General features: G+C 51.6%; 1 protein-coding gene across 1 annotated transcript; it reads right to left on the reverse strand.

Annotated features, from left to right (window-relative positions):
- Positions 1–6,162: 6,162 nt before the first annotated feature.
- FABP6 (fatty acid binding protein 6) lies at positions 6,163–11,390 on the reverse strand. The gene is made up of 4 exons (XM_021697900.1): positions 11,240–11,390; positions 9,897–10,072; positions 8,536–8,625; positions 6,163–6,284 (listed from the first exon to the last, which is right to left on the reverse strand). The coding sequence occupies exons 1-4, from the start codon at positions 11,304–11,306 to the stop codon at positions 6,231–6,233; spliced, it is 387 nt and encodes a 128-aa protein (XP_021553575.1). The 5' UTR covers positions 11,307–11,390; the 3' UTR covers positions 6,163–6,230.
- Positions 11,391–13,065: the final 1,675 nt, after the last annotated feature.

A 13,065-nucleotide genomic window follows, 5' to 3' on the forward strand; every position in this document is an offset into this window, starting at 1 on the left:
CCCTCTGTCTTTAGGCCTCGGTTTCTCCACCTGTTAATGTAGAGATGGTTGAGTTGTGTGGTTTTGAGCTCAAGAGGGAAACAGCCACAGAGGCCCTGGGCTTCTGCCTTCCTTCAACCCAAGGGATCTGCTCATACTTCTCCCACACATGGGTGTTCCGTGTTAGATTTTGTTCTTGCCCATGCTGGGCAGTAGTTCAGAAAGCTTGAAAAAGCACAGAGATGGCTTTAAAGGTCCCTCCGGGGCTGACAGCTATTTCAGTCCAGAGATTTTCAAACATGAGCAAGCTGCACAATGACCTGGAGTCTTCCCAAAAAGGAGTGGGGCCTGGGAGTCTGCATTTTTAGCTGGCTTCCGGGTGACTCAGATGCGTGTTTTCTTTGACGTTCCAGCAGAGGACTTCATGCAGGACCTGGTTTCCGGCCCAAAGGACAGAGTAAGGAAACCACATCCCAGTCTGAATTTCTGAGCCACCTGAGTTCTAGACTTAGACCTTGTTCCGTACTTAGCTGTTTTTTATTCTATGCAGTATTTCTTCAGCCAAGCCATGTGAAGGCTTGGGACGTGCAGATCCATTTTCCAAGGACAGCCTGCTTCCTCAGGTTTAACATCATAAGTGCCTGGATTAGGGTTGGGGTCAAGGTTCCACTTCCTCATGCCCTTGGGGTTCAAAGTCCACCCCTCCAGAGCCACCTGTTCTGTCACCTGCGTGCTCCTCTCCCTTCTGCCTCTCTATCTTCGTTTCTCAACTGGGCTCATTCTTGCCCCTTAGAGGACATTTGGTAATGTCTGGAGACATTTTTGTCTGTCACCACTGGGGTGGGGGGATGGCAGGCATATAGCGGGAAGAGGCCGGGGACGCTGCTGAACATCTTACAGCCCAGGACGCCCCCTCAAAAAAGAACTATCGAGCCCCAAATAACTGAAATAGCAAGATTAAGAAGCCTCAACATGTGTTACCTCCCAAAGAGGTCTCTGTAAGAACCCTAGTCACTCATTACTCTTTTTATTTTCTTCATAGCTGTTAAAGCCATCTGAAATGATCTTGTTAGTTTGCTTACTTGCTTTGATGTTTGTGCCCTCAGCTACTTTCCCCCAGTAGAACATGAAGAATATTACCACTTGGTGAGGGTGGCATGAATCATAGCTGTTGGCGTTTATTGAGCATTTACTGTGTACAAAGTGCTATGCTAAGGAATTTGCTCCTATTGTTGATAATCATCCTAGTAACCCTATAATGTAGGAACTATTATTAGCTTGTACAGATCAGAGAACAGGGGCATGGAGAGGTTATTTGCAGTGGGGACCTCAGGAGCCACAACTCAAACTCCGGCAGTCTAAATCTGCCCTGCCACTTTGTAGTACCTCAGTCAAGGGCTTTGAATGAGTAAAAGGCTCTGTGATGGTCCCAGCTGGCCACCTCGCTCACCTGGTGGGGAAGACATGACAGCATAATGGATACGGGTTCATAAAAGAAAAGGGTTACCAGGCATTCGTACTCCTGATTTACGGCGTGGCAGGCGTGCTCTCAGAGCGCACTCGCCAACAGACAGAAATACAGAAACGGCTTCTTGCACATCTGCCCCAGGCTAACGTGATTTACGGCTGCATCTCTCTGCCCCCAGCAGGCTCGGATGTGGGAGGGGTTCCCTGAACCCCATCTGAAGGTGGAGATCTGGGGCCAGGCTTGGGGTTTCCCCAGAGCATCCCCTGGGAGGGACCCTACCTCTGGGCTGGCTCTGGCAGTCCTGGCCCCACGAGCCTCGGAAAGAATCTTACCAGCCCTCATTCACCTCATTCTCTGTTCCTCAGGGAAGACCTTTGTGACTTGAATTTCAGCAGAAAGGCCATAGCATTTCACAGGAGTCTCAAGGCCAGATGCCCACCAGGACCAGGCAGGTAACGTAGTGGACCCAGCTGGGTGACTGAGACAGCGTGATGGGGTGACTACTGCATTGAAACCAGTGTCTTCCTAAAGGATATGGCTTCTCCTCAGCTCTGGTCAATTATTACCTTTCAGGGGTGTAAGCTCTGCAGTGCTGAACCTTCAGATTTCCAGAACAACTGGAAATCTGTCTTTCCTAGGAAACCTACTAATTTTTCATTTAATTTAAAATTAAATTAAAAAAATTCTTAACACAATAGATGACCAATAAAATACATTGTAAGTCAGAATAGTTCTTGGGCTGGAAGCGTGAAGCTTCTAGTATATAGGCAAGAGCATTGGGCTTCAAAGGTGGAAGATCTGAGCTTGTCTGCTCTTAGCTAGATGACCTTGGAAAAAGCCAGCTCTCCTCTCTGAGCCTCTGTCTCCTCATTTATAAGGTGGGAAGGCTATCAGCTTGGGTTTATGATAACTAAGCATGGAATGTATAGTATCATTATTTAACAATGAGTTCTCTGAGAAAGAGTGTAAATAAGTGGGACACAGGTGAGTCTCTGGGCTTCACTTCTGACCTAGCTCTAGCTTCTAAGGAAGAACTCGAGTGGTCTGGCTTCTGGTGGGCCGGCTCTGGCCAGTGTTTCAGGCTGCTGCCCTGGCCAGGGACACAATGGGCAGGATATATAGGAAGTCATGCTTTCTGCAAAAATGGGAGGATTGGGACCCGAAATAGTCTCCAAAGTCATGTGTGGCTAGCCGGGGAGCACTTCACAGTGACAGGTCGCTGGTCTTCATCCCTAAGAGTACAGTTCAGGAGGACTGGGGTAGGGCTGGGGCTATTCTTTTAAGAGGACCCTCAGGAGATGCTCATGCACAGCCAGGTTTGGACCCTTCTCCCTGCTCTAAATGCTCTGACCCTGTGTGTGCCCGTTCTCCCCAGTAGAACCTCCAAGAAAGGCCCTTATAACTGTTTAATGAGCATTTACGATGTTCCAGGGCCCGTATTTGACACTTTGCTCATGCTCTCTCACTCATTTTCCAGACAAAGACACTGGGGTTCCGTCAAGGTCTCAATATGGGCAACTGGTAGGAATTGGCTTCAAATTTAGAAATGCCTGACTGAGGAGCCCATGTAGCCTCCAATGCCATGTCACCCCTAGATGACACATACCCTCGGCCACCAAAGCCCAATCACTCAGTGTCTCACTGCCCGCCCTTCGCCCCGCCCCCAGCAGCCACGCCCACTTTGGCGTTCTCAGGGCGGCAGGTGGGAGGTGGAGCGCCACCTAGTGGTGGTCTTTAAAGATGCTTTGGTAAGCCGCTGCTTTCGCCAGATGAGCTTGGTGGGAGGCAAGCAGTTGCCCCGCAGAGTGAAAGAGATGACTCGCAAGAGTCAGGATGAAAGTCACGAAGAGCCTGGGGTACAGGGCCCCCGAACTGAGGCCTGTGGAGTGGGGAATCACTATAGCATCTCGAACAATGCAGCAAAGTGGTGAAGCTCCTCTAACTTCTAGGAAGCCGTGGACATGGGTTTTTACCCTTTATCCTTGCAACTCCCTAGTGACCCAGGAAGGAAAGGTCTTCTTGGTCCATTTTACACGCGGACAAGGTAAGACTCACAGAAAGCCAGCAGCTTGGGCACGTGCCTTGAGTCAGTGAAGGAGGCAGCTAACCCTCTCGTCACGCTGGTTGAGAATGATGGTGGTGATGGTTGAGGTGATGGTGGCTGGTCATGGCGGCAGTTGCTAATATTTAGTGAGCTTGTAGCATCACAGCTCTCTAGGAGTACAATTATTATCCCCACTTTCAGGTGAGGAAACTGGCTCAGAGGAATGGGTGAACTTACCCCAAGGGGACACAGCTTCTAGGCAGTGGAAGAGGGATTCAAACCCTGGCAACAACGTGTCCCCAGCGTCAAAGCTCTTAACCCCTGTCCCTTCTACCAGCTGAGGAAGCCTCCCTGCCAAGATGCCAGCAAAATGGATGCTTTACTCCAGCTCCCCTTACTCCATCCACCCCCCATAAGCTGGACTGAGAAGCTGTGGCCTCCATCAGGTGGCAATACCCAAACCCACATTATTCTCAGAGACACTCTCTGCCGTGTGACCGTGGGCAAATGTCTTCCCCTCTCTGAGCCGCTGTTTCCATATCTGTGAAATAGAGTTCAAACTAGTTGAGCTCCGAGGTCCTGCTATTCTATACGTCTGTGACTCTATAACAAGACTGGCTTAAGAATTTCTCCCCTGCTAACAATTTGAATTTGTCCTTGAATCAGTTGCCAAAGTAAAAACAGTCTCTCTCCTCTCCTCTCCTCTCCCTCCTCCTCCTTCACCCTCTCCCCGCCTCCCTCTCTCCCCTCCCCCTTTCCTCTCTTCTCTCTCCTCTCCCTTCCCCCTCCTCCCTCTTTCTCTCAATCTCTCAATTTTCAGCCTAATTATGGTTAACTCTCTGTTATTTAGAGACTTATTATCCAAGCTCATTATGAGTAATTATTCAGTCTGGACGGGAAACAGCAACACTGCTAGTTTAATTTAATGCTTACCTAGTTCACTTAATTAGCAATAAGTCTTGGCAAAACGATGGAATGCACGGGGTCCTGGCTTGATGGGGGGTTGGGGGGAGGCTGAGTGCTGTTCTTGGGAAGATAAACAAGTTTCAGGGCAGAATGTGGGAGGAGGCAGGAGGGAGCAGCCTGTAAGCTGGGCCATGCCACCTGTTCAGGCTGAGGATGGCCTGTGACAGTGAAAGGTTCATTACACGGGCTGGAAGGGCCTTGGGTCAGGTAGCACTGCTGTGTGCTAGACCCTGTGCAAGGCACTGAGCAAACCTTATTTCTAATGCCCCATATCTGGGACTTGGCATTCAAGGTAATTTAGATAATCGGCTCTCATAGCAGTACGTTCTCTTTTCAGTAGCCTTGCAGTAATTTTGGTTTTGCCGAGGACAGCGTGGCCCATTTAATGCTGCTGTGTCTGTTATATCTGTCTTCACTTAGGGACACCACAGGCTCGGGGCTTTGGGCAGGCAACAGGATCTAGCTGTTGTTCAGCTTTGGCTTTTTTGATAGTTTTCATCTACTTATGGCAAATGATGTTGAAATATAGAAGTGGTCTAAAGTTTCCATTGCAGCAAAAATAAGTGAATTGTCAGACAGAAAAATATGGGGTAAGAAGGCAGGGTGGGGTCCTTGCCAAGGAGGAAGGAGAATGGAAAAAAGGACCGTTCGGTGCTCTGGGTTAGGGATTATCTAGCCAGGGAGCAAGCTGCCACCACCACCCCCACCCCCGCCCACTCCCATGCCCTGGAGAGACAAATAATCAGGCAGGGATTACCCAAAGGCTGCCTCAGGATCCTGGACTTGGCTCCAGGCACCCATTAGGAAGTCAGAATGACCCTCCCGACCACCTTCCCCAGCCAGCCAAAGCCCCTCACAGTTTCTCCCAGGCATCGCTGTCCAAATGAGGACGTCCCAGGCCCTTCTTGTCCCTCTTGTCACTCCCCTGGCCCCTTTGCCATATAATACTCTCTCATTTCTCCTCAGTCCCTCATTGGTCCTCCTGGCCCCCTGTTGTACCAGTGGTTAAACTGAGGCCCAGAAGGATGCTTCCACAGCCAATTAACAGCAGAGCCACGGCCATGCCAAAACACCTTTCTGGCCAAGTCCTGTCTTCCTCCTTCATCTGCCAGCCTTGGAGCCCAGCCGCAGGGCCCTCTCCTGGAAGTGCCACTCCTCGTACCCACCATCTGATACACCTGTCCTGTGGCCCACAGGAGAGTCGGTGTGTTAAAGGAGCCCTGTGTCTCTACCCACAGAGAGGTGGGTGGCAAGGTGGGGCAAGGGTGCACGGAAATGTGGCCACCGTGTTTCTCGAACACCAGGGGGCCGGGAGTATTGCAGTCCACATTCAAGCCTCCCTCTGCCATGTTGCAGAGCCCACAGGGGTCTCAGGGCCAAGGTTTGGCCTGTGTAGCCATCCTTGGGCCTTTCCCACCCCTACCCAGCTAGAAGCTGCCCAAAACACCAGAAAACAAAAACAAAGACAAGAGGTTTGGACAAACAGAATGTCTGTTCTTTTTTTTTTTTTTAAGATTTTATTTATTTATTTGACAGAGACAGAGATAGCGAGAGCAGGAACACAAGCAGCGGGGGTGGGAGAGGGAGAAGCGGGCTTCCCCCCAAGGAGGGAGCCCGATGTGGGACTCGATCCCAGGACCCTGGGATCATGATCTGAGCCGAAGGCAGACGCTTAACGACTGAGCCACCCAGGTGCCCCAGAATGTCTGTTCTTATCCCAGCTTTCCTGGTGGCTCTGTGCCCCCACCCCCCACAAGAACCGTGCCTGGTTGCTCAGGCCAGCCTCTTGCTCACACGCTCATAGGTCACGCCTCCGATGGTGGAGATCTGAAAGAAGCAGCCAGAACAGAGGGAGTCAGTGCAGGGACCCCTAAGTGAGATGGAGCACAGCTGGGGGAAGACAGGCCTCCAGTCCCAGCCGTGAGCGGAAGTGAACAGGTTGCACCCGTTCTCTTAGCCTCAGTTTCCCAATTTGTTATGCAAGCCCCTGTGTAGACTCAGTATGGCAAAAGTGCTAAACAGATGTTAGGGCTGATGTGGCTCTTTGTATTGTAACCTTCTATCTGTCCACTGAAATTCACCTACTCCAGGCACTTCCTTTGTGTTATCCCATTTAATTCTCCCAACGACACAGTAGGGTTGTACCCATTGTACAGATGAGAACACTGAAGTCTAGAGGAGTCAAGTAACCCCTTTAAGATCTAGAGGCCACACTCAGCCTCTGCACCACACAGCATTTATGGGACACCTGTGCTTGGTGATAGAGTCCCTGCCCCGGGGGAAGGCAGGCAGGGGGTGCTGTTCAGTGAAGGTGCTGTCCTATGTCCTGGGCTCAAGGCCCTCGAGACCCACTGTCAGGGGGCATGCGAGTATCGTGAGTTTGTCCTGATAGCCAGCAGAGGAGGCAGCCTTCTCACAGGAAGTGGGTGGGTGGCAAATGTCATCTTTGTGAGCAGTTCTGTCAAGGGCGGCAGTGTGAAGTGATGTGTGATTTGCACCTGGAGCAAGATGGAGGAGAGGGAGAGCTGCAAGCAGGGAGGAAGCTAGGCCTTGGTCTAGGTGATGATGAGAGCATGGCGAGGGGTGCTGGTGTTGGCCTGGAGAGGGAGGAGGCATGCCCACCTAATGCACTCCCTGTTGGTGGAAAAGGACAGAGGTGTCCAGGATGATTCTGACAACCCTGGTCAGGAGCCTCTAGGCATCAGGAAACAGGATTGTTCAGTTTGGGAAGATTGGTCCTCCTGTTGGGCACAAACCTGCTTCTGGTTCTCCCACCCTGGGTGCTCCCCACACGCCTCACAGGCCGTGAGCTTTGCTTCTGGGAGTCAGAACCCACTGGCTGACATTTAATGTAAAAATGTGTCCAGAGCTTTTACCAGATTTTCTAAGAGGTCAATTTCTATCCAGGAAAAAATGGATAGTCAATTTTGTTCTTTTATATATATATTTTTTAAATACTGTGCATCTCTTTATTTTTAGTTTTGTGTGTGTGTGTGTGTGTGTTTGTTGTTGTTGTTGTCGTTTTTAATTAAAGACCCACTGGCCTGGGCAGAGCTGGCAGAGAGCCTAGTCTAGAAGTCAGCCAGTGGGACCTGCCTCCACCACGAACTAGCTGTGGGGCTTTGGACAAGTGACTTGTTCTCTCTGAGCCTCAATGACCTCTCTGTAAAATGGGAATAATGGGAGGTCACTGAGTCTCTTGGGCCTCTAGACTGGGTTTGGGATGAGGAAACAAGGAAACAAGAGGGGGAGAGAGAGAGAGAGGAGAAGAGGGGAGCAAGGAGGTGGCAAACCCTACCTCCCTCATCACTTCCCTTCTGGAGAACCTTGGGGAGGGTAGACTGGACCCCAGGGAGCTCTGGCCCAGGACATGGGCTCACAAGGGGAGAATGAAGTGTGGAAGAGCCTACTTTTTGCTTTTAACTTCACATCCATTTCTTGCACCTGGGGAAAATTCTGGAGCCCCAGGGGAAGAAACAGAAGGGAGGTGAAGTGAGAGCAGCACCTCCAATCTGTGGTTATAGAGCACCAAGTGTGGGAAGGGTCCAGCCGCAGATGTGTGTGTTAGCCCTGCCAGCATTTTTTAAAAGGTTTAATTCACTGCCAGCATTTAGTAGTCTGGAGGTTTCACAGAGAAGTGCAAAGTTCCAGCTTCTCTTGAAAAATCAGAAGATCTAGCAGGAAGGGCCTGAAGTCCCTTGGGGAGGTGGAACAGCATGGTGGCTGCCCTTGCAGGGCCCACCCGGACTCCCCCCTTCATTTAAACTCTGGGGAGGGTCCCAGGGGCTTCCACGCTTGGGCCCCTGAGGCGGCAGAGTCCCTGCCGAGCGCCAGTTCCCAGCACTCTCAGAGAAGCTAGGGGCCCTCCAGCTAACCACTCAGCTCCCAGCACCTCAGTGTCCTCACCTGGAAGATGCAGAGAAAAAGTCCTATCTAGCAGGTGATCGTGAAGGTCGAACGAGACGATGTCCCCCAGGCACTCAGCACAGAGCCTGGCACATGGGAAGTGCCCCGAGAGCCAGGGCTGGAGGCAGGAAAGTGTCCTCATCACTGTCCCAGGAACCAGAAGGACACTCACCTCCACCAGCTTGTTGCCCACGATCTCCGAGGTCTGGCGATAGTTGGGGAACTCCACCGCAATCTTCCCACCCTCCATGTGCACGGTGGCCTGGAAGCAAAGCATAACACTGAACCTGAGCCGGCAGAGGCCCCCAAACGCAAGCCAGCCCCCGAGGGAGGAAGGGCTACCCGCAGCCCCCACAGCAGTCCCCTCTGGGATTTAACTGGCCTTGGAGATACAGGATGACATAGATCCACAGGTACAGACAACACGCACAAGTCACTCAACCTTGCTGTGCCTCAGCTTTCTCACCTCTAAAATGAGGGTCGTAACTGTACCTCCTTGAGAGTTCTTATGAGGATTGAAGGATTTCTTAGGACATATGGAAAGTGCTTAGAACAGTGCCCGGCCCAGGATGAGTGCTCCTTGTTAACTGTGGATTTGGTTATGATCCTCATTGTTAGGATGATGATGATGTCATGCAGAATGTGGACTGCAGCATTGTTTGTTACTGTAAACAACCTAAATAGCCGTCCGGACTCTCCACCGGTAAGTAACTTCAATATCTATCGACCAGGGAGTTCCAGTGAAGGGAATGATAGCATTTCCATACTAAAAGATGCTGTGCAAGCAATAAAAACAATAAGACAAATCGATCTGTGCTGACACAGAACGAGATCCTGAGAAACTCTTAAATTGTTAAAATCCACGAGTGACAGAAGATGAACATCAGGACCACTTATTCTCTACTGTGGCAGCCTAAGGAGCAGAGTAGTCATGGTCATGCCTGGGGGCGATAGAGGGGACCCAGAGTTGGTGGAAGATCTGCGGGACCAGGCTGGGTAGGAGAGGACAGTCACCTTTTACTTCTTTCTTATGTAAGATTGCAGTTTCGAACCCAGGCGAGTCCGATTCTAGGGCTGTGCTTCTCTAGGCTACACTGGAAGGCAGCCCCAGCAAATGGTTATGCTCTCTGAAGCCAGGCTGCCTGGGTGTGGAGGTCCGCCTGTGTTGGGTGACCTGGCAAGCCGCCGAACCCCACGGCTCAGCCTAACTCCCTCATCTGTAAAATGGGATAGTAACTGTTGCGACTTCGTAGGATTCACTGCAGTAACATGTGTGAAGTATTCAGCAGGTGTCTGGGATATATTAAGTGCAAGTGTTAACAATTTTTAACAGTTTCGTTACAGTGTCTGTTATTGACTGTAGCATTAAGAACCCGGAGGGATTAACTTGCTGAGTAACTCAAGCGCCTAAGGCTGGAGGCTGGACTCTAGAACTGAGCCTCAGCTTGGGGTGCAGCCCCAGGGGACACGCTTGAGACCAAGAAGTTAGCCAGAGGCTTGGGGAAGGAGGCGGGGCGGCCAGTGGCCTCTCACCTTGAACTTCTTGCCCCCCATGGTCTCCATGTCACATTCCTTGCCGATGGTGAACTTGTTGGTCATGGAGCGGCCGTCCGGGTAGTGCTGGGACCAGGTGAAGTTCTGCCCGTCCTGCTGCACCTCCGTGATAGTCTTGAAGTTTCGGCCCTTTTCGATAGCATCGCTGGGGAGCCCTGGCCCAGGGACGAGTAGAGCGGCATGTAAGAGCTGCTTACAACCTGTGGCTCTGGGAGAAGGCTTTCCTCCCTGGTGGCTGGCTAGCCCGATGGTTAGGAGCACAAATCCCAGTTCTACCATGAACCATGAGCTGGGATGCGTCACTACCTCTCTGAGCCTCAGTGTTCCCATCAACAAAATGGGGGTAATAAGGCCCATTTCACAAGGCTGTTGTGAGGAGGAAGTTAAAGTGATTGTGTCTTATAAAACTCCTGGCATGTAACTGACATGAAGTACTAGCTGCTCTTCTGATTCGGATAGCACCAAAACACAAACACGACAGACGCGGCCAAGCTCACCAAGCCCCAGGATGAATGGGACCAGCGAGACTGCCTTCGAACACTGCTGTTTCACAGATGAGGCAGGCAAGACCCAGAGCAGGAAAGGGGCCTCCCAGCATCTCCGTGGAGGCTAACAGCTGAACCAGATCTACCGCGGACACTGGCGCCCTTCCAATTCCACACGAGACTGTTGGAGGTGAAGCCAAGTCACTGTCCCTTCAGGGCCACTCCCAATAATGGACTCAGAAGGGCTCTTGTCTCCCCAAGGCCCCTGCTCTCAGGGCCTCTCAGATCCCCCGGGGCCGTCCTCTGACTCTTGACAATGGCACTCCCTCCGACTTAGAGCGTGCCCCGAGATTTCTGCAGGACTGTCAGGGCCACTGTCCCATGGGTTCCTCACAATCAGCACTGCAAATGGAGCAGTGAAGAGGAGCGGCATCACTGATCTAGCGCAGTAAGAGGCCCGCGTTTGTTGAATGGCCAAATGAGTGCATGGCTTGTCAAACCTGGCCTCTATAGTAACCCCTTGGTCATCTCTCCCCAGGCACCACTCATCATCTCATCACTGGGTCCTGGGTGCTAATGATCTCTGCCCCTAATTTACAGTGTGACCTTGGGCACATCATGCTGAGGCACCCCATCAGGAACGTCGGGCTGGCCCTTACCTATAGCAGGGTCTTGAATGAATGAGTAAGCCAATCAAGCCTGCACCTCACCAACTACTGGCTCTGTGACTTTGGACTAGTAACTCAGCTTCTCTGGGCCTCAAGGAGTTTGGGTTGGTGGCCCCAAGCTGGCTGTGACAAACTAGCCCTGGGAAGGGGACCTCGTGCACTCACTCACCGAGGCTCTTCATGAACTCGTTGTAATTCTTGTCACTCTCGAACTCGTACTTGCCATTGAAGGCCATGCTGCTGGGAGAGCCGGAGGCCGGAGGGCAGGGGGATGAGGAAGAAGGGTTGTGGTGCTGAGGGGCCCAGTGCCCCAGCTTATAAACTCTGCCACACGCTGGGGCTCGGCCCCTAAGTCACTCCACCTCCCCCTCCAGCCCTGAAGAGGAAGCGTTGCCTGTTTTATGACGGGGGCAGGACCCAGCGGAGCAGAGCCCTGAGGTTATTCACCCGGGGGAGTGCTGGCTGCAGGCCCTTTGCCACTCCCAGCAAGGGCGATGGCAATGCCAGAGCGTCCGAGGTCTCAGCCGCCTCTGCCCTCCCTCCCTCCCTTCGTCCTTGCCCTGTCCTCCAGCCATGCTCGCCTCACCCCTTATTTACTTGTTCACCCCCCCATTCGTCGACCAAAGCGCATCAAGCACCTGCTGCATGCGGGGCTGGCACCGAGGCCACACGGATGAATGAGACATACACCCTCCCCACAAAGAGCTTCCAGTCTAGTCCAGAGATGAAACACAGGCCTGCAGAGAACCCTTGGCAGGCAGGATGTGACAAGTTCCTAGACAAATGCAGATGCGTGGCCTGGGGCACAGGGAAGGAGCAGGGGGCAGCTGGGGGCCGGGATATCTTTGCATAGGAGATGGCATTTGATGCTGGTTTGGAAGGAACCATAGGACTTGGATGTTTAGAGAAACAGAGGTTGGAGAAGGCGGGGAATATAGGGAGACAATACTCTAGGATGAGGGAACAGTGTGACGAAGGTGGGAAGGGTCATGATGGAAGGAAAAATGAGTTTGACTGCAGCAAAGAGCACTTGAAGGAGAAGAGACAGAAGCAGGGTGTGGATAATGCCAGCAAGTGAAGCAGCAGTCCGGGGGCCCAGGGGGCAGCTCGGAGCAGGGCTGCCAGGGGCACTGAAGACCCACCACGTGCCAGGCGCAGGCCAGGAGCTCGGTGGAGTGTGTGTTGTTCGAAGCTCACAACCGGGAGGGGGGCGTTCAGACCCCAGACATCCAGGTCCTGTCCCGCCTGTCTTGTGGGATTGCTCCCCGGATCAGACTGAGGACTCTCCTTTTTCTTATTATTAATTATGGAAATTTCTGCAAGTCAGTCTCCTTTTCCAGCATCAGCTCTTCGTGAATCCCGATCATTTCTTTCTTTCTTTTTGACTCCTCATCATTTCTATCTAAAGCAGAACTCACCACAGATCTGGGACTGAGTGATTTCTGAGCAGGTGAAACCCACTTTGCCCCATTTTGCCAGTGTTCAGTCTCCAGTCTTGGAATTCCTTACTCCTGCCAGGGGTCTTATTTTTTTAAAAAACCATAAACACACACACATACCCACACCCACATCCTCATCATCATTATCATTATCACGGGTTTTCTGATAAGTTATATATATTAACATTTCATAACTCAGAGCAAGTAACAGTCCTGTCACTTGGCAGAGATGGCCCTTAATAGTTTGTGTCTATCCTTCTAAACTTAAAGCATATACATATACTTCTTCTATAAATGAGACTATATTGTTCTGTAACTGATGGTTTTTTTAAAATTTTATTTATTTATTTTGAGAGAGAGCACAGTCAGAGGGAGCCGCAAGCAGAGGGAGAGGGAGAAGCAGACTCCCCGCTGAGCAAGGAACCCAGTGTGGGGCTCGATCCCAGGACCCCAGGATTATAACCTGATGATTAAGCAGATGCTTAACCGACCGAGACTCCCAGGCACCCCTGTAACCTCGTTTTTATATAATGATATGGGTACATGTCTGTATCAT

Source organism: Neomonachus schauinslandi, chromosome 7, assembly GCF_002201575.2.
Source record: "Neomonachus schauinslandi chromosome 7, ASM220157v2, whole genome shotgun sequence".
NCBI lineage: Eukaryota > Metazoa > Chordata > Mammalia > Carnivora > Phocidae > Neomonachus > Neomonachus schauinslandi.